At 38.1% G+C, this 21,369-nt stretch overlaps 1 protein-coding gene across 2 annotated transcripts in view; it reads left to right on the top strand.

Moving 5' to 3' along the window:
• sick (sickie) overlaps positions 1-21,369 on the top strand; it is a 934,611-nt gene that overhangs the window by 550,143 nt on the left and 363,099 nt on the right. For both annotated transcript variants that reach the window (XM_071588441.1, XM_071588440.1), the window contains exons 11-19: positions 7,012-7,162; positions 9,802-9,992; positions 11,612-11,883; positions 12,424-12,662; positions 13,148-13,377; positions 14,327-14,466; positions 15,494-15,712; positions 19,333-19,579; positions 20,392-20,560. In XM_071588441.1, the coding sequence (XP_071444542.1) occupies positions 7,012-7,162; positions 9,802-9,992; positions 11,612-11,883; positions 12,424-12,662; positions 13,148-13,377; positions 14,327-14,466; positions 15,494-15,712; positions 19,333-19,579; positions 20,392-20,560 (1,858 nt within the window). The remainder of the gene's footprint in view (positions 1-7,011; positions 7,163-9,801; positions 9,993-11,611; positions 11,884-12,423; positions 12,663-13,147; positions 13,378-14,326; positions 14,467-15,493; positions 15,713-19,332; positions 19,580-20,391; positions 20,561-21,369) is intronic.

The following is a 21,369-nucleotide window of genomic DNA, read 5'->3' as shown; positions in this document are numbered from 1 at the left end:
CAGCATTCGGTAGTCAAAGCACTTATTTTATTTGGTGACAGTTGTCTCCTAAACTTCTTTTTTTAATTTTTTTTGCTCATCTCCGTCCGTAGTGACCTCCCAGACTCAAACCTGCACCATTGCCCCTTATTCTCACTCGGGCGAATCTTCAAGACTCTCCCGTTTCCCTGGCTTGGGCGAGTCATTTGATTTATATTTTGCATCCTTCTCCCCGGACTCCCTGGATTTTTTTTCACTGAAGACAAATTACTTCTCTGTGCCCTCGCCTCCTCTCTTAATTTCTTTCATCTCATCTGTATATTATATCTGCTTGCATTGAAAACCCATGCTTCGTTTCTCCACTTTGCAGTACTTTTGTGGAGTTTACTTTTCATTTGTAGACCGTTTCTTATTTTTTTTTATCTCCTTCCGCCGTTTTTCAACTCCATAGCCCTTTCGCTAACACAATCTTTTCCTCAAATCTCACGATAAATTATCGTCATTCTCGCTGGATAGTTTTGCATATCTCCATCCCATTATCACGGTGGAACTGAGTCCCACGGCAGGTTCAAGATTCGAATGCAAATTAATGTTCTAATTAATAGGAATTAATCTCAAGAATCCTTATTCGCTCGAAATCTAAGTGCGTCTTCCTTGGAGAAGCCAATCACTTATGTGGTGACGCTACCGACCCAGTCTCCATCGAATGCCTTTTATTGGGACGCTTATCTCAGTACTTCTCCCATTGTCATATCCGCACCTGTCGACATTCGTATTCGTTTTGCGGTACTCTGGGAAGTGTTTCACCGCCACTGCCCCGCCTTTCGTGGGCATCTACTTCCTCCTGGTGACCTTTCTACCGTCCCGTCGCCCGGCGTCCTCTTTTTCAACTACTTCATTATTTCTGGAGAACCTTTTCTGCATTTTCGCGAACGTACTTTGGAATTCTCCGTTTCTGTTCTCCTGAGAGCTTTTCCCCCGTCTCACTTCTCGATCACGTTACTCTTTCCCATGGGGACTCTTCTCTGAAATTAAGGCCTGGGTCTTTTTTGGCTGCGTTCACCTGATGCCCTAGCTTGTTTTAGAGCGTTAGCTAGTGACCGGGGAAGAAACGTTGCTTCCTTCAAGGTATCATAAACATCGCGTATCTGGAAACAAGTTAATCGCATTTGTTCGAAATAATTGTGTAACGATATAATTTGGTTCGTGTGTTCCTTCCATCATAGAAGTATCAAAACGTCAAAACCCCAAAAACAAAGTCAGTGGCCCAGTTCGTGAGGAAGTACTTTTTTTTCGAGCCCGCCCGGAGGCTGATTGTAGCGGTGATTCTTCGGGGTTGTCAACTGCCAAGTGATAGAGACACCTCTTTTTTTGTGTGCAACGTGTTATAAAAAATATATATATTCCCGGCCTTGTGAACAGGAAATCCTCACCAACTTTTTTGTCCGAGTTTTGAGCCTTGCTCCCCCATTCGTAGGGCACAGCCGAAAGGCCAGGAAACTTTACTGTCGCATGAAATGTTATGCAGCGGAGTTGGTGTTGGGTGTACGGTTCCATTGCGCAAAAAGTCACGCCAAACCACCCCTAAGGTCCCCCCTTTGATGTGGTTTTCGTAGGGCCGAAAAGGTTTTCCCACAAGTGTGGGGGCTCGTGTTGGGGTGTGTTTTGTGCGAGTGGATTTGCGGTTTCCCTCCCTCCCACTCTCTCCCTCCCCTCCGTCACACGGTCCGTGGGGCGCATACGAGGGGAGTGGATTAAAAATATAGCCGCGTGACCGAGAGGGAAATTGCGCGACCACTTTCACCTCTCGAGGAACATAGGGAGACCTGAGAGGACATCCATTATTGTCATCCCGTCGCCTCGTCGGGTGCCCCATCCATCTCCATCCCTCCCTCCCTCCCCCACCAACCTCCTCTCCCTCACCCCACTCCCCATTTAATCCACCGCTTGACCCCCGACTGCACGCCCCCTTGTCCCCATTCGTTTTATACCTCCTCCGTTCTCGCCCTCTCGATCCCCCCTTACCACCGCTATCTCCCCCCCCGCCCCCAACATAACTCTCTTCTCCCCGCCGGACGCACCTTTTGGCGATCCGGGTGGCGCTGGTTGGAGTGACTGCCGTTCGAATCCCCCTCGGGGCAGATTCGGTTGTGACTTCATTTCAGTAAAGCCCTCCAAAGTCCCCAGCCCGCCTCCACTCCCTCCCATCCCCCAACCCACTTGTGGACGCTGCGCGGAGAGCGACGGCGCCCACTCTTCGGCGATGGATCCGAGCGTCCGTCGCACGAGGCGTCGAGTTGTGTGACCTCATGGTGAATTTCGGTGAGGAGGCGATTGGGTGTCTCCTCCACCCTTCTTCCTCTCGTCCATCGCCACCGTTGGTCTGTTTTCCCGCCCACCTGCTCGTGCAAGGTGCGAGTGAATCCGGTCATCGGTTGCCTCGGCGACCACGCTAGCATAAACCTACGCGCTGATTCAGCTGTTTCTCCTCTCATATTTTTTCCCGCCCTAACATACATGTATATATCCATGCATGTATATCGGCTCGATCTTACAAGCACTCCGTTCATATTCTCGCCTCCCCGTCATAATGGCTGCCCATTAAAATTATCCCCGCGTTGACACCGCTCGCGCGTTAAATCCATCTTCATTACATCTAAACCGCTCTTTCTACTCACTTTTCCCCGTCCTTCTCTTCTCTATACCAGGTCTCACCTCTTCATCCTTTTTAAAAAAATTTACCATTGAACATTTCGTCTTCCATTCGCGGAGGCAGATTGGGCGAGCGCGCGCTTCCCCCAGTTCCCCCTTTCGTTGTTTATTCATTCTTCCTCCTTCCCTTCTTCATTCCCTCCTACACCCTTCCTTTCCCTCCCCGAAAGTCTCCCGTGGATCACCGATCCTTCCCCCTCTACCTGCCCCTTCCCTTCCCACGCACTCCCTCCCTTCCCCCTTCCGAATAAACCTTCCCGTTGAGTCACCCTTCCGTGAGTTCAACGTATTCCCCTCTCTCGCTCCCCCGTTTTTATCATTCATTCGCCCGTCGGTCAGGCAGCGGGAACGTGAGTGCCCCCTGCCTCCCTCTTGAGCCGGCGACGGCAGCGTCGGCAACGGACGGTAAACCGAGCGTTTGAAGGACCTCCTTGCCTCCCTCCCTCCTCTCACGCCCTCCCAGAAACACCGACGTCCCCGCGCGTAACCACTTCGGTCCCTCGACCCCCCTCCCCCCGCACATTTCTAACTCTCGATCACCCTTTCTCCCGCCTCCATCAACTGTTTTTTCTGACCACCCTCCCTCCTCTATATCCGAATTGGCACGCCTTGAATCTCCCCCTTTCCCCGGCTCCCCTACCTAGTTGCCGATCCTCCCTCCCCAATTAATATGCACTGCTCTCTCGAGCGAGCGCTGCCGCTTCGTCGACGGCCCCTCCGCCTGACCCCTCCGCGGCGGTGACCGCTGGAGAGAGACCCCGCCGCCCCGTCTACACTCCGCCGCCGTCGTTGCTTTTTCGGTTGGTTGTCACCAGTCGTCGCCCGGCCGCCGCTCTCCCCGGAGGAAAGAGTTGTTTGCGTCCACGCCCGACCTCCCTGCGGCTTTAAAAGGTTGCACCCCTTCCTTTCGAAGCCACCCTCCCCTCTCCCTACCCGTTCATCCCCGAGTGCAATCTGTGGTCATCGCTTCTGCACCCGCGTTTTTTAGTGAATCTCGTGCGTTGAAAAAAGAAACAAACTTTGAGTGGTTCACGTGAAAGGACACAAAATTTGTGGGGGTGGGGTAGAGATAAATGAAGAGGAAGCTGGTTTAAAGAGAGTAACTCGCGTGTTTTTGTTTGCGTGCGTTTTCTCCCCTCTCTCTCTCTCATTCTCGACGTTTTTATGTTCCTTCTGTGGATGTTTACAGTGTGTCCCGGCAATTCTTTGCCCTACTTCAGTGAGATTTTCCATTCCCTCCGATTCGTCCTTTTCCGCGTCCCCCTTGCGCTGGTGTGTGCCTCTGTGTATTACCCCCGAGGCGGTGTGTGTCAAACGTGTGGAGAGGAGAGGATCCATTTAATTCCTCTTTAATTGGCGTTCGCCTCCCTCTCCGTTCCTCTCGCTCTCGTTTTTGGCGGGCACTAGTTGCTCGGAGCTCCCTCTCGCCTTCTCGACGCCCTTGGAACGGTTTCAGTGAATCGACGTCTTTCAGGAAAAAATACGTTTACATTATAATGACGATGACATTGCGGGAAAATAAATCGCCGTTTTCGAACTCTGCACAGCACATGCCAGGCACTCGTGCCAATACTCTAATGGAGCCAATCGTTCTCTTCCGTTCACCCTCGGGATACGAAAGGATGAACTGTGTGATTTTTTTCTGAATTGTGAAAAAATACTGGTAAATGTAATTCTGGGGTGTCGCTCATCCTGGAAACTTGGTGCTTTGCTTCTAAGTGAATAAAAGTGCGAAAAGTTATTTGAATTACCTCACCTGATGCACTCCCATAGTTTTTTGGTGGATATTGCTGTTCCATGAAGTTTCACTGGAAAATGAAGCGATCGGGCCCTTCTACCTTATGTTTATTCATATTTGGTGCTACAAAATGAATCGTAGGGAGGTCTGTGAAAATCGTTCTTTCTATCGGAAACAGTTTTTCAAGGAGCACATCGTTCAATAGTGACTACCAATATGAAAGGAGCCGACGTCATTACCCAGGATATAGCATTCGATTGAACACATTTGTAGTTATTCATTGATTAATTTTTTCCCTGCATAATAAAAATGTCTGATTATTCAAGTTTGGAAGATCTTGAGGACTGGACCCATTACTACAACTACTGGAGTGATGCCGAGTGGGTTTCCAGGTTTTAAATTTGTGGATTCTCTGTATTTAGTGTACAGCTTATATTAATGGCTCATTAGCTTCAGCTTTTGACACATATCATTGCATTTTTTACAAATGTTTGCTTTTTTGTAGCTGTTAAAAGTCTTTTAGTATGAAAGATCCTTATAGTATCCTCACAGATCCTTATTTAATGAGGAAATCCTCCTCTTTTACTTGCCCCAATTATTTAAAACTTATGAGAAAAATTGTCAGAAAACATCTTACCAAAGCAAAATTCGTTCCTGGTTCAACATGGACATGGTCCGTTGGAGCATAGTTATTTTTCCTGCAATCTATTCTCTGATATTAGAAAAAAGAAATAAAAAGAATAGTTGATAAAGAATTTGTGTACATATTTTTGGCTAACATTCTCTTACCATCATGAACTACTCTATTAGTAAATTACTATTCTAATCATTATCTGGTATGAAAGCTCTCTTGCCCTGACCTAAAATGACCTGCAGTTTAGGCAAAAACTGTATTCCATCATAGTTATTGAAATAATTGGCAGGATGTAATACACTGAAAGATTCACATTTGTAAATCAGTTTTAGTAATAAATAGTCTTAATGATAAAGAGAAAGCAATGGAAAATGATATCTGAATTAAAGCTGTCCTGTTTTACTATTGATAATAAATTGACCCATTTTGTCTATTTTGTCATTTTAGTCTAGGTGCAGGATATTCTTTGTAGAATATGCCATCTTGATTGCAAATTCCTTATTTTATTTGGCCAAGATGTATCATACAGAAGGAAAAACATGAAAATATTGGCATACAAATTAATGATGATGATGGCGATGATAGTGGCTAATGATGCAAGGGTTTGTTCTTATGTGTTCTCTCAATTTAACCACAAAAGCTCTCGATTCAAAATGATCTCTTTATGGTAGAAAATTAATTATTTTAAATGGCATGTTTTGTTAGATCTGGCACAGCCCATGAGGACCAACTGAACTCTTTCAAGAGTTGTTGGATGATGGAAGAATTATAGTTATGATAGACTACTGGAAACTATCTCAACTACATTTTCTCAAAATATTTCACCGTCTTCATAGTATCTTAAAGTTTGTCCCATTCATAATATCCCAAAATACCTATTCTCGACTCCCCATCCTCTGCTTAACTAAAAATATACCTTCTTTTTCTCTATCTGTTCTATGTTCTGCTCCTTCTTGTACCATGTTTTTCCCTGCTCTTTTGTTGCTTCTTTTCTCTCTGTTACTTGCTCTTTTGAATTCCAATCTGAGCGTATGGAAACCCTTCAATCTACAATTTATATATTTCCTTGAATGTCCTGTTTAAGAATGGAAATAATCAAAATATTATCTTTCATTTGCATTTCTGCATAGATAATGAGTAATCCCTTCATTTTTAGTAATAATTTCTTTTGCTAATCTTTTTCATCCTCTATGCCCTTATACCCATTTTCATCCAAAATCCTGCCCTTTAACCCAAACTGATATATTCCATGCTATGCTTCATTCTCCAGTATTCTGGAGACAATGTACACCTGGTACTACCTTGGATATTTTGTATTAATTGTTATTCTACTAGTGAGGTTTTAGGTGTACACTGATGATACAACTGTTCAGTAATATATTCTCTTGCCTCTCCTAACAAAACATAATCTGAAACTAGTAATCTGATACTAGACTTACTTCAATTTTGCATACTTCTTTCCTCCCTTCATACCATCCAACATCCTTATCCTATTCATAGCCTTTCCTCATTTGCCTAATATCCTCCCCTCTATCACAGCCTTCAAAGTCTTATTGCCAATCTATATTTCTACATCCATCTTTTCTACCTTTTTTGGCTTTCTTCCTTCAATTCTATCTCCTCCCCAACCATGCCTATCACTTCCTTGTTTGTATTCCAATCTGTCCATATCATCTTTCTCATCCTTCTCCACCCACATTTCAAAAGCTGACGTTCTAGTATCTATGCCGTACAAAACTAGGCCCCACATCAAAGTTTTGGAGATTTCATTAATTCAACTAATACCATTAAATTACAAAGGCTTATCAGTCAAGCCCTCCAAAACCTGGAAATGTTTTTATAGGAGTTATTTAGTAATTTTAATGCTTAGAGTTGAGAGTAATATTCATTTTTGAATTTTTATGGAGGATCTTTTTGTTCATTACCATTTCTTTTTTTCCTTCTGCAGCCTGGATGACTCGAGCTCTGTCTCGAGTGGAGGGGGTGCCGGTGGGATCTCTGACCTCTTGACAGATCAATTACACCACCAGCGACATGCCAGCCAGCACAGCAATCACCATCCTCAAGGCTATCACGGAGCTTTACCACCGTCAAGCAAGGTAAGTTTTGATTTAAAAAATACACCTCAAAGAGCAGTCAGTGAAATTGTTGTGAAACTAAATAAATTAGAGCCTAAGTTTCCACATTATTTCCTTTATTTGGGTCACACTTAACTATTGTATTCAAGAAATTGGGATTTATTTTGTGTGTGCATATCAAGGGCCTAAAAGTTAACTCAGTTCCCATGTTAAAAGATGACCTAAATCAGTTCATGCATATCATTATTATTGATTGCATCATTTCACGTAAAAGTGGCCCTGGGAAGGCTGTAAATTCACACTCCCATATCTCACTGCGTGATTCCTAGACAAATTCTTGAACAGCACTATTCTTCAAAAATACTTTGAAAGACCAATGCTAACTGAAAGGATGCGGTTAACTTTTAATTTAATTACTAACCTCCATTCTAATCAAGCATGCTCTTGTCAAAATCTGATTGTTCTTTTGGACAGGACATGATTACAAAAGGGTCCTTTGTTATATTCATCAATGGTTTTTGTTTCCACATTTTTTACCTACCTACCTGTCATAAACTGTGCACTGCCCGGATTTAGCTCTACAATCTATTAGAATCCATCCTATAGGTACTCTTCACCAAAATTTAATTTTTTTCACTTGATGAATCCCATGTAATTATATGTGCAGGGATATAAACAAAAAGTACCCAAAATTCCAGGAAAGGCTTTGATTTTAGTTGGTGTTATGTTCATGTGAGGATAATTGAGTAAAGTAGCCCAACCTATTGTCATTTCCATAAGGGATGTGTAAAGCAGATTTTTTTCCAAATGATTTAAATCACAAATGTGTAGTATTAAAATAGAAAGTAAATATTAATTACAATTAATATTTCATGACTACATCATTTATCTTTATCTGAAATTACATGAAAAATAAATTATTCCTAATAATTACAATGGCATTAGAAACTGCTGAGAATATGGGTCTTGTTATATCCTCTCTCTCTCTCTCTCTCTCAAGTGTGACTGTTGTGATTTATGCATTGTTACTCCAGGGTAACTTGCCAGGATTGCCAGTTGTGAAACCACTCAAAACTTGTCATTTGTTGGGAATCTTTTAAATTGTGATTTAAATCCTCATAATTTAATTCTAATGGCACCAATAATATTTTAAATACAATGGATGATTTGATAGATACTCTTTGAGTGTTCAAGCATATGATTTCCATGGCTCATTCATTATAACATTTGGATTGGTGATAACACAGGTTACTGTATATACATTGTGACCTGTGAACCATTAGAGTTTCAATCAGGTTGATTCAGTCAGAATGAAATAAATCTTTTTCAATAGGCACATTTAAAAATATTCAAGGAATTAATTTTGAATAGTTATATTTGTAATTAAATAGTTCAAAAATGATCCTCAATTACTCTTTTCATAGTCCATACCTTCGTTCACATAAAATTGCATGGTTATGTTTCTACTTCATTTCTGTAAATTATGGTAATAGTTTATAAAAAATATGGATGCAAAAATCATGGGAGGAGCCATAAAGTTCACTGAAACTGTGAATTTGTACAATATGAGTAAAAAAGCATATAATGCTATTTTATACTTCATATACCTCCCAATTGATAGTCCAAGATACACAAACATACCATTGCTTCATCAATTGTCCCTGAATCAACAAAGAAATGGAGTATACCTCTCTCATGAAATCACCAAATGTGAGATTTTGAATTGCCTAGTGTTTTATATATGTATATTGATAACTAAATGTCTTCTTGGAAGCATTATAAATCATGTTTACACACTTTTGAACTTACTTTATATGCAAATACTTACAAGGAATTGCTATTTTTCTAGCATGTAAAGTTTTTGCATGTATGCAACCCTAATATTAATAGTGAATGATTTTCAGTATCATTGAACCACTAATATTTTAACTGACTTGCTTTAAAACTAATGACAACTAAGATTTGCACACTTCTTATCAGCATTATACTTACGATATTCATTGTCTAAAATAGTAGAGCATTTACTTCATATTGGTTTCCATCTCATAAAATTGCATACATTAAATTGAATTAAGGTATTTTCAAGCTCATTTAGTTATCCTAGCAACAAATTTGAGTTCTAATGGGTGAGTGTCACTAATTTACTCAAAGCCACATTTCTGTTGTTTTGTTTTACTATTTTTCCATTTAAGAAGAATATGAAAATTGAAGGAAGAGCTAAATTATAAGCATTACACATGTGTCTCAAAATGGTTCTCCCTAGGCAATGACATATTTATTGTGAGTCATTAAAATACCCTCAGCTAGAAACATTAAGGAGAATAGATAATCCCTTGTGGAAGCATAGGGAGATATGTTCAATTTTACTAGAATAAGGTAAATTAAATATAGCATACTTAATTACTTTAGCTCTTGAAAAGATATAAATTTGTAATAAATAACCTTATTTAAGGTTACAGTCTAACAAAACAGTTATGGGTTGCACATCCCAATTGATCAGATTTCTAAATCTCAAGTTTTAATCCAAATTTTTGTTTGTCATTGTGTTAAATCTATAATTCTGGTGATTGTGCTTTCATCCATAGTTTTACTTTTAATTTAAACCTGTTCATGTGTTGTTGCTATTTCCAGTATTTTTTGATAATTGCCTTTCTTTGCAGAGGACCTCTCGAGATGGCAGCAGTAGATCATCAGCCCCCTTGAATGGGGTCAGTGGCCAAGGAAGTGCATCCCGGAAGGGGGAAGCACCAGTGAGCCACACACAAGGACATGTGGTCTACAGGGTTGTCAGCTCAAGGTCACAAGTGAAAAAATCGGACAGCTCTCAGCAGACAGAAAACAGTGCCTTTAGGTAAAGTGAAATATTTTGAAGTAGAAGTTAATTGGAGAAACTCCCTTATGGAGATTCTACATCTCCAGTTGGGTATTTGTTTTAGTGGCAATCAAGCCACTCCCGAGGTACCCTTTTTATGTCAACTAGTATAATTTTTAGTATTTTAAATACTTAATAAAACGATTTCATAACTACTAATACATTCATTACATTGATTTAATTTTAAGACTGATTTTAAATAAGAACTAAAAGCAAGCATATTGTTTACATTGAAAACTTTCCTGGTGTTGAGTAATGGAAACTTTTTATGTACTATCCCCATCTATCTGGATTCTTGATGACTCAGTTATGCTCTTTGGAAGAGTTCATACAATATAAATGGAAAGCTTGTGAAATTTATCATTTTGTTAAGCCACAGAACTTTAGTTTTACTTTTTCCGACTTTCATAACTATTTTTATTATCCTTAAAAGTACTTTCTGCATTTTAAATAATGCAAACATAAATTTAATGAGCACATGATTTGTAATTGCATCAGGAAAAATTTGAGCGACAAAAGAGAGAATAGTCACACAGACTAAAAATGATATCTAAGTAGTGAGTAAACTGGTGAGATAGCCTTCAGAGAGAGAAGAGGAAGAATTTGAAATATTATGAAGTCCAGTGAATTTCTGTAATAATTTTATATGCTCAAGTTCATCTCAGAATCCAGTATCCAAACATCCCCAAGTAGTTAGTATTTTTAGAAGACCACAGGTGTCAGTAACTTTATTAAGAGCTCTAGTGAGGTATCCTTGAGCTTTTGAAGATGAAGGGTATGGGAGTGGGCCTACTCCCTCAATCCTTTCCAATATGGCAGCAGGTAGGAAAGATTGATGCAGAGTATTTTGATTGGCATAGGGATGCTGAAGACTGATAGACGGGAGAACATTACGAAAACGAGGAAGGTTTTGGAATAGGATAAAGATGTTGGCTGGAATGAAGGGAGGAAGGAATTAAAGAAGGGTTTAGTGTTGAATGTCAGCTTGTGTTTTGTTAGAAGAGGCAAAGGAGTTATCATTGTGTGGTCGTGTTTCCATCTTAAACCTACCGTATCTGGTATATTACGGATATTAGTAACTGCAAAATCAGGGGAAGAACAGAGGATAAAAGAGACAATACCCATGCTACAAGCAATATATGCCGATTACCTGTCTTTATTTTGTGTGTTCAGGTTCATGGCATGGCAAGTTGATTAATAGCAGGAATAATGTATTGCAGGGTGTCTTTTTATGTACCTACAAATATAAATATCCCATCTTTGAGTGAAAATAAGTGCAGGAACACATATGGACAGGAAGAAGGGGAGGATCACTTCACAAGGAATATCAAATCAGGAAAGTAAGACTGATAAGGTCGTGCGAGCGTGAAGTTTGAATAGCTGGTGCTTTTCATACCTGTTAGTAAGAATAGTCTCACATTTAATTCATGAAAACATGGGTGTCTACTATAATTGGGGAATGGTTGTATTGAAAATTTTGTATTCATTGAATGATTTGCTGATATTGTTATTAAATGGTGCACTTTAGTGTGCCATTCAGTTGCATCACTCTCTAGAACTATGCACAAAACTAATGATTGTTTTTCTTGCGAGAACAGACAGATTTCAAACACTCAATGGAAGAGGTATGTGGAAGGTGGAGCTGGTGGTTTAGTTAATAAACCCGGTGCAGCACAGACTGAAGTCCTCCTCTTGCGTCGAGGGAAATCTGACCTTGAGTCCACGAGGAGCAGGAGAGGCAGTGGTGGGAGTCAGGGCTCTGGGGGTGGGAGCAGCAGCCATGGCAATGGAAGTGAGAATCGTCGCCACGAGAGCAGGAAGAATTCATCATCGTCTGGTTCGGCATCATCAGAAAAGCACAGGAAAACAGGTACGAATTGGAGATAAATAAATTTGTGTTATTTAAAATTTAGGAATAAATACTTAATTTGTCATACAGTCATCATGATATTGTATTTGGTTTGGATTAAATCTTCTGAATATCCATCACCTTCAGCCAGAATACTCATGTGTTTTAGAATTCCATTCAGATTTCAAAGTAAAAAAATATATTCTTTTCATAAATGGCAATTTTTGCAAATTGGTCTATTTATAAATATGTAATTTTGAGAAATAGCTTATCCTGTAATTATGAAAATTTATGCAAGTCATTTTAGCTTCAACGTTATATTGTAGAATGCAGTACACAGATTTATTGTGTTTGCTACATGTTAATCGTGAAGCTTATTCAAAGTGTGTGTTAAGAGCTTGAAAGTGAATGCATCATTTTGAATTATTACTTTGATTTCAGTTTTGTCAATATTGTTTTGCTTCTCATAGTGTTTCATAATGTAAGTGTTGCTATTTATCTACCTGCTATTTTAAAAGTGTGCATTGAATTTTGAAAAATTCCATTTCTTTGATGAAACAGGCTCCAGGAGTGAGGACAGGAGTGGCATGGCTGTGATGGGAATGGAAGGCATGATGCCTGTGGGTACAAGCAATGGAGGTTCTCACAGTCCTTCAGGAAGTAATGGTAGCAGTAGGAGGCCAGCCAAAAACGTACCACAGTCTTTTGGTTACGCCAAGAGGCAAGGTAACAGCTCAAGTGGAAGGGAATCTGGATCTAAAACTGCACAGGTGTCTGCTGTTCCCAGAACCAAAGTCAAGGTACTCACTTATATTTCTTATTTCCATTCATTCGCATTTCACTCCTGTATAAGTACTCCATCGATCTTTGCTTTAATTTAGTAATGCATAACAGGAATCTATTTCATCATTGAAACCCGTGCATTTCTTTAAAACAAACCACAGTGCAACCTGAGAATTTAAAAAGTCGTAAACTTCTCCTCTTCTGGGAAAAATGCCATGGAATTATTTTTTAATCAAAAAAGTTTTTTTTAATGTAGTCTCTGAATTTTCTTTCCAAATCAGAGGTCATATTTTGTCAAAAAACTAATGAAAGCCACAAATTGTTTATTTCAGCATGATCATCTGTTAGAAATGACTTAGATTTCGATTTCCTACAATTCATTCCTGCTTAACGTGTGCAAATGAATATTTCTGGCATATTTATTATGGCATATAACTCATCTGGATTTGTCATTATTCCCTTGGTGGAGAGTGTTAATAATATCTAATTCTTATGTCTTCAGGTCAGTGGAGGCACCCAGACCACAAGTGACCTTCTTCAGCACCAGCAGCACCATCCCCATGGTGGATATTCAATGGAAGGAGAATTCCCAGGAGGGCACCACCAAGCGCCACCCCCTCCCACGCCACCTCCACCACCTCCCCCTCCCCCACCTCCTCCCAGGCCTCCATCTGCCGCTTCCTCTTCTGCTGCCTCGTCATCATCCCATCACCATCACCACCATCACCACAGGTTAGCCCACTCACGATCTACTCTTGTCCCCATCTGGTTGCGTTTCATTATTGTGCTCCTCGTCAAGTATCCCAATTCACTTTTAATCACTGCAACTACTTGAACATGAGAAATTTCTGTGCCTTTGTCAATATGTTTTGTCAAATCAAGGATTGTTTTGTAGAAATACACCAAATGATTCTGCTACCTGCCTGTCTCTTGTAGGTCCTTACGCTGATTTAATCCATAAGTTGCTCCACATAATTCATCATTAGCCTTCCTTGTCTTGAGGCTGGTGCTTGATGCTGTCACTAGTGGTAGTTTCCATGGATAGAATTCATTCTAGCTTACTCATGCTCTACCCATGGTTGCTATTTATGCTGCCATGTAATCAAATGTATTTCTATCTTTTCTGTTAAATGTTTCTGTAGTTGGATGGAGAATTATTTTTTGTTATTTTTCACTTTGTTTTGTAAAGAAAATATTTTTCAGAACAGAAATTGATATAAAAATTCTCGTTTTTGCATATCAATACATGCTTTGATCATGTGAGTAGTTTTCGTCTTAATCATCACATAAAATATAGGTATTATTGCATCTACAAAATTGGTTAATAATCACTCCCTGTAGCAAATTTTGTACCTTTAATGTTAATGATGAGATTGATTGACTGAAGATTATTGTCTTTACAGCATTTGTGGTTGTGTACTTATATTTTTGTGCTTAAAATTGGTCTCGGATGACTTATTCTGCCTTTTTTTATGCTGCGTCTTTGCTAGCCAAAAGTGATGTAAAGTGTCAGTGTATTCCTGGGTCTAGCCAGTAGATGCTTTTATATAGCTGCTTTTCTCACTAGCATGCTTGCCAACAGGTGTTGATTTTAGTTCGAAAAATTCTTAGAATATAAATCTAATAATCATGTCAGTACGTTTCACTTTATGTTTTTGTTACTTTTATCTTCTAATTGCAGATATAAATCATATTCCCTCACCTCACCTGGTGCTGCACAGTTGTCACAGGGTGTTCGAGAGCGTCTAATGATGCTGGGTGGTTCTCAATCTCTTCCCAAAGGAGGTCTGGATGCTTATCTTTTTGCTGCTAGTGCCATGGGTGTGTACCATGTAATCTGCATGTCCCTCCAATAATTATGCATTAATGTTGTCCATTAGTTGAAATATCAACTCTGGAATAGACCTTAATTGTGTGTCTGCAATAAATATTCCATATTATTTAAATTAAATAGCTAAGTGGGTAGTCTCCACATAACTTGTTGCTGTGTTTTTAGATAAAACCAAGCCTAATCAAGAAGGGATTTTGATCACTGTTACTGGCATCTGTTGGAAAAATGTACTTTCATTTATTGTAAAATCCATAATAATAATTTCAAATCCTGCCATTGAGGTTGCAGATTTGGGAAAGGATTCTAATACTCTCTATTAAGAAAATTAGCATTTTTTTGTAAACATCATCTATCATATTATATTTCATTTGGATATATATTGTACCAATAGGGTCTTGTTGGCTGGAGAGAGAAATTGATTTGAAATGATTTTTCAAGGGCAAAGATTGACTCTTGATTTACAGTTAGCATCATGGTTTATGTTTTCTTATGCCCATGATCTTGAAGTAATGCAAAGTTTTAGCAAAGGCATGTGTTTTACAGATTTTCATTTTAATTTTATAAAGCTCTTGCCTCAGCAATTATATATTTTTAAAGAATAAAATGCTTAAAGTTAAATAATTGATAACTGTAATCCAATTATATGTGTGCACGTAAAATATAATTCAATGTCAATTCTGTAGAGCAGTCATGTTCTAAATTAAAATTCCATTTGACAAAGAGCAGACAATGAACATGAAGTGTTATCATTCAAATCTAACTCATTTCTGATGAAAATGGGATATATATATGATCACAATTCCAATCCAAGAAATGAGTATTAAATCTTGAGAGAATTCTTGAAAAGGCTTGCAAATAGGTTGTTTTCCAATTAACATAGTTCATTTCATCTCGAGTGAAATTAACCTCCATTGAAATAGCATTTGCATGTTTGTCAAGTGTTGAGTGTTGATGATTGCAAATCCCAATCCCTTCACCTCTCCAACTTGCCCTCCCCTCCCCCATGTCAACAAACAGGGGCTCGTCCTGGCTCCTCGGCCTCTGGACGAGGGCCCAAGGGCTCTGCTGGAGGTGGAGGCGGGGTGGGATCACTCCTCATGACGGACGGCTCCCTCAGTGACACGGCAACATATGCAACTTACTCGGACATCCACTCTTACCATGGGGGAGGGAGCGGGGGTGCTTCCAGCCCCTACTCTTGGCTGAGGCACAGCTCCACATATGGAGGACAACATGGTGGGCACCAAGGCCAGCCTGTGGCTGCCGCCGCTGGGAGAGTCAGTTTAGAAACGCCACCGATTGTGGTTGAGCCCATATCTGTTTTTTGTTGAAATGCTTCAGTCTCTTCAATTGCACGGATGCACTCACTATAGTAACTCGTTCTCTCATAGCTCCGGTTCCAGACTCATTTTTTTTTGTTTATCCCACTTTCTTGCCTCATATTCAACATGAATTGCCCTTCTTTTGTAAAAAGAGGTCAAGTGAATGTTTCATTATTGAGTGCAGTTCAAAATTTTCACATTATTATTTTGCAAAACCTTAATGGCAATTCACTATGACTGTCAAGACTAAATTTGAATCTTGTTGAAGTTAATGAATTAAAATTGCCACAATTTAAAAAAAAATCATGGAATCCAATTTGAAGAGGAAGAAGCATTATTTAGCTTTCCCCCCCTCCCCCCTTTGATTTTTCTCTAAGAAAACTAAATAATAGTTCAGTTAATAGATTTTCATAGTAATGGATCTGCAGCCAAAGTTCTCATAATGTACCTGCTCACCATGTGCAATTTTTGTTATCCAAGTCTGGTATTATTCATGTTTTCTTCCTGAATAAGTCACATGAAGACATTTTGTCATTGAGCACTAAAATATATTTTAATTCCAAGTAGTTGGATGCATGGTGTATGTATGACATCCTACCTTTAAAGGTTATCATCAGCATTAATTTTTTCAACCCATTGGAAAATGTTATCGGTGTCATTATCTACTTTTATACAGGGTGCGGGAACACAACTTCCTTTTTGAAAGCGTTTTCCATTTGAAAAAAGGAAGTTATGCTGCCACACCCTGTAGATCAAAGCCGATTAAAAATAAACTGGATTATTTGGGAAGGATTTTCATGTTGTTAATTCAGTAATTTCACATTTAATGGTTGTAATTTGATTAGTGCTCCAAGTACCAAGTCTTGACTTGCTGTGGGCACACCTTCCAACAACTTCCTTTAAGATGAGAGGTGTGACCAAACACATTAGTAAATCAAAATAGATCACAGTGTTTTTATTCGGCAAACCACTTCTCTTGCCCTTAATTTTACTTGTATGAGCAATTTTCCAGTATGTAAGTCGTTGAGAGAGAGTTTACATTTAAATTATATTATTCATCATTCACTGCCTATTTCTTGAAAGGAAAATTTAGGTGATAACGGGAGAAAAATTTAGTCATGCTCTTTTCTGTCATCCATGGCAGCTTCTCTCATCTATCACACATGGTAGCTTGAATAGGTGAGAAATGAATTAGCTCATCCGGCAAAAAGGCTGAGAATTAAAGAGGGGCCATTTTGAAATTATTTTTTGAACTTCTAACCTTGAGCAGTACCCAAATTATCTACCCGTTAAGTTACCAATGGGTTTCATCGTTTCACTAGTTACTGAGTAAGTTTTACTAAAACTAATGAAAGTGTATATCACTATTGATTTCTTTGCACAGTAATATTATAAGTTGTGAGCATGTTGATTTGCATATTGTTGATTAGGTTTTAATTTTGAATTGGACTATGCATCTGTCTTGATGGTATGAATGAATCATAGCATAATTTATTTAGTCTTACCTCAAATGAAATTCCGAGTCTTTTCAAAAACTCTTCAACTGATCAAAAAAGGAGAGAGAATAGGATTTCTTCCACTCTCAGCAGACTTCAAAACTATTTGTTATACCTATTCTGCCTTTGTGTTTTTGGGTTGTGTAATGTTGGTTTTTTGGATATGTGATATTTATTTGGCATGGATTGTACTATGCAAAATACTAATTTCTTTAGGATTGGAAAACACCATCATGTAGATACATAATTAGAAAGTTTAGAAACTGTCATTGTGGTCATTTCAAATTCAGAAGCAGGATTATGTTGCCAGCAAATGAAGAGTTTAATGTGGGTTGGGGTTGTTTTGGAGTCGACATTAGGGATTGATTGCTTAATAAAGCTTCATTTACCCCTTAAAGAAATGGTTCTGTAGAAGTTTTCACTGGTGGATAGGAATTTCAGTGGTGTAATTTGCTGCTTGAAAGCATGTGGATGTTAGTGAACATGAGTTGTATTTAAATAGGTGTGCTTTAAATATACATTAAGTTTCTCTTTGAGCGCATTAGTCATTCTTATTTATCTTAGCTCTAGTCCTAAGGGCTAATATCAGAGTGTAGTCATTGCTCTTATACAGTATATAGAGTAGTTATATGTATTTACATGATATTTTTTGAATTCTTGATACTCACAAACATTTACCTTTCATTGTTTTGTTGAGAATGGAGATTAATCTCTACTTTTGTTAATACTGAAATAATTTAAATTTTATTTAATCAAACTGACTCCCTTAGGATGAGTATATAACTGCTAAGTAAGAATTGTGCCATCCTCTTCGAGTTTAATTCATAATTGTTATGTATCCATCATGGCACAAATTGATTTATATTAAAAAACCCTGCATATTTTCATTTTCTTTATTACGTTTTAAATGATTGTGGTTAATACTTTGGTATGTCATATGAGGACTTTTCTGCATTCTAAAGTACATTGATTTTTGGTTTTGCTTTAACTATAATACTACATCAGGCATAATATCAGGTATTAGAGTAGTATGATGAAACCACATTGTAGTGGTTTCTTCTATCAAGTCATTTTGCATCCCTTTTTATTTTAACTTTAACTTTATCTTGTACTTGTATATTAATTAATCAATAAGAATTGATTAATTCATTCAGACTTATTTTCATGAATCTTGATCTTAATTTTAGGATGTAATGCTTTAATTTATGCCTTTTCATTGAATTTGCATTGAAGCTATGAGATCGTAAGTATTGATACTCATTACTACCTATCTTGAATTTATGGTGAGCCAGGTAGTTGCAGATTCTCAAACATTTTTCCTGTACTTATTTGTTTTCAAATTTGGATAAGTGTACTCTTCAAAATGAAATAGAAATTATAAATATATCATTGAATCCCTGCATGAATATTATTTGGTGAAGTTTGGTATTACTATTTACCTGTTAACTACCACCACATTTTTACTTTGGGCAGAATATACATGTTCATTTATGTGATGTATGTCACTGTATAATATGCCGCTGTATAAACTGAATTCTTCTCAATTGGAAATGGAATATTGTATTGAACGAACTTCTCCAAGAGACACTTATTCAAAACTTACGTAAATTCTCACTGTGCATCTGTAGTTTCTTACCAGGTGTGTAAGATTTTATGAAATGCTACGGGACAAAGAAAATTCTTAACTCTGATTATAAGTAAGGAATATACATCAGTTTTTTAGGGAATATCAGCATTATATTTGTATATTCTGTTGATGTAAAAATATATAAGTTGAAATAAAATATGAATTTCAGGAGAAAGCAATATAGTTGCGAGTACCCAAACTCACCCCACTTTTCTCGTATGGTACGTAGGTGTACTTTAAGATGCCATCCATTTTTATGGCATTAACTGGAAGTAATACACTTGATTATATTGTATTGCTGTACAAGCATGTTATAATTTTAGTTTACATGTTTATTTAATTTGTTAAAATGTACCTAAAAGTATTTTGACTCATAATTGTTTTGTTTGTGCCTCTCTTTGGTGTCCTTAGCTCCACTCACTGAAGCTGAAAGCCTGGAGTCGCTCAGTTCGATGTCATCTTCGCTGGCATCCCACCATGGAGGTGGTGGAGGTATGAATGCTCACCACGGCCATATTCCACATCAGCAGCACCATCACAGAGGTAGTCTCACCCATGCAAGACTAATGGTTCACCAGCGAGATAGCAACAGTGGTGTTGGCACAGCTTCACCAACTCCTTCTCAGCAAGCTGCTCTTAATCGTAGTAACAGCATAAGGTTTGTTCAGGTTTTTTTGTCGCTAGTATAAAGTTACATTGTGATACGTTTATTATCCCTTCCTTATTGAATTAAAGGTTTGCAGTTAGTTAGATTGCAGATGCAAAATTCATCACAAAAATTTAATTCTACTCTTTCATAAATTCTGAAAAGTTGTTGCCGAAGATTATGCAAATACATATATTAGATTTTTATTGGAAAAAGTTTACCAAAAATGAATCAAGTTTTGGTTTCGCAGTTAGCTGAAAGTAATGATGCTTTTATTTTAATCTCGTTAATGTAATTTTCCCATTCATCAAGATAAAGAACAGCAAAGTAATTGAGAATAATTTTGTTGAAAGTCAATTGGAGAAATATTGCTCTTATTTTTAAAAATTGTACTCAATTGTAAATTTTCGACTGTACTAAAATATCTTGTTGGTACAGTAATGTTCAAGTTCTAATTATATTATTCAAATGATTCTTTTAGGCTTTGAAAGTCACACAGCAGCTTCTAATTAACCACTGTTGCCTCGTTCTTGCACTACCTATGCAGCTGAGAAATCATTTAGTATTTTATTTTTCATCCACTAATTTTTGAGTTTGCTTCTTTTACGTAGAAGTCTTAAAATATTTTTTAAATATTTGAAACTAACTCACCAAAATATTATTAATTTCAGACTTATTTGATGATTTATTGTTTCCTTGTAAATTTATTGCTTATTATTATAGTTTTGCTTAAGTATTTTATAAATTAGTTTATTATTTTTTGGGGAAGTATTTCAAACCCCTGAATTTGGATAACCCTCGAATGTGAAATTTTCAATTGGCAGGTCCACTAAGTCTGAGAAACTCTATCCATCCATGCTGCACAGGTCTTGTGAAGAGGAAGGTGTCTCATCGTCACCACCTCCTGCCTCTGTGTCCGACAATTCGCACCACTTTGCCCCAACATCTCCCTCAGCCTCCTCGACCACCACAAACACATCAGGCCCAACCCAGGTGAGTGCAAGCAGCTCAAAAGTTCATTCTTTTGCATAATGGTAATGAAAATCTCTAAAAAAAAAATTCTTGTTGATACTTGGTCGAATCAAAGTCTGAATACTGTTAGTTTGGGAAATATTATTTCAGAGGATACAGTACCTGGATATGATAGAAAATCTCTTAATTAGGAAAAACAGAAACCATACTATTTCAATTGTTGTTTCAAAATTTGTAATTCTAGCCACAAACTAGATCTGCATGTGCTCAGAAATGAGAGACATAGATGGGTTTGATGAGACACAGTGAGGTGTATCTGTATGAAGGGACATTAAGTCATTCATGATATCACTTATCCAGAAGGGAAAATTAGCCCATCAACCTGTTTAATTGTAGTGTAATAGTTTGCATAATGTTGATTAATGATTGATGGACTTCTCATTACTTGAAAACGTATTTTATATTCCAAGGATTTATCTTCCTTGAAATAATTGATTGTGTTCATGGAACGTGACAGCATGTTTATTAGTGATATCAATTTTGGTGAGCAAGGAGACCATATTGTCTATGGGAGGGCAAAAATCAGAGGAAAACTGTCATGTAATTTGTGTACAAAGTATAGGTAATGTGTCAGTACCTGATGTGTTATCCAAAGATGGGATCAGGTCTATCTGGCCAGTCAGTTCTTGTTGGATGATGAACTGAATATAGTTCAATTATAGTACAGTTGTAGTACAATTATAGTATTTTTATCATTAAGTTCAGTAAATATAGGGGCACAAGAACAGCCAATACATGAGAACTTGACAGTTGGGCCAGAAACAAGAATT

Source organism: Hetaerina americana, unplaced genomic scaffold, assembly GCF_022747635.1.
Source record: "Hetaerina americana unplaced genomic scaffold, ioHetAmer1.1.p SCAF_3, whole genome shotgun sequence".
Classification (NCBI taxonomy): Eukaryota; Metazoa; Arthropoda; class Insecta; order Odonata; family Calopterygidae; genus Hetaerina; species Hetaerina americana.
The sequence above is the reverse complement of the archived record's forward strand: the minus strand, read 5'-3'. Positions and strand labels throughout refer to the sequence as shown.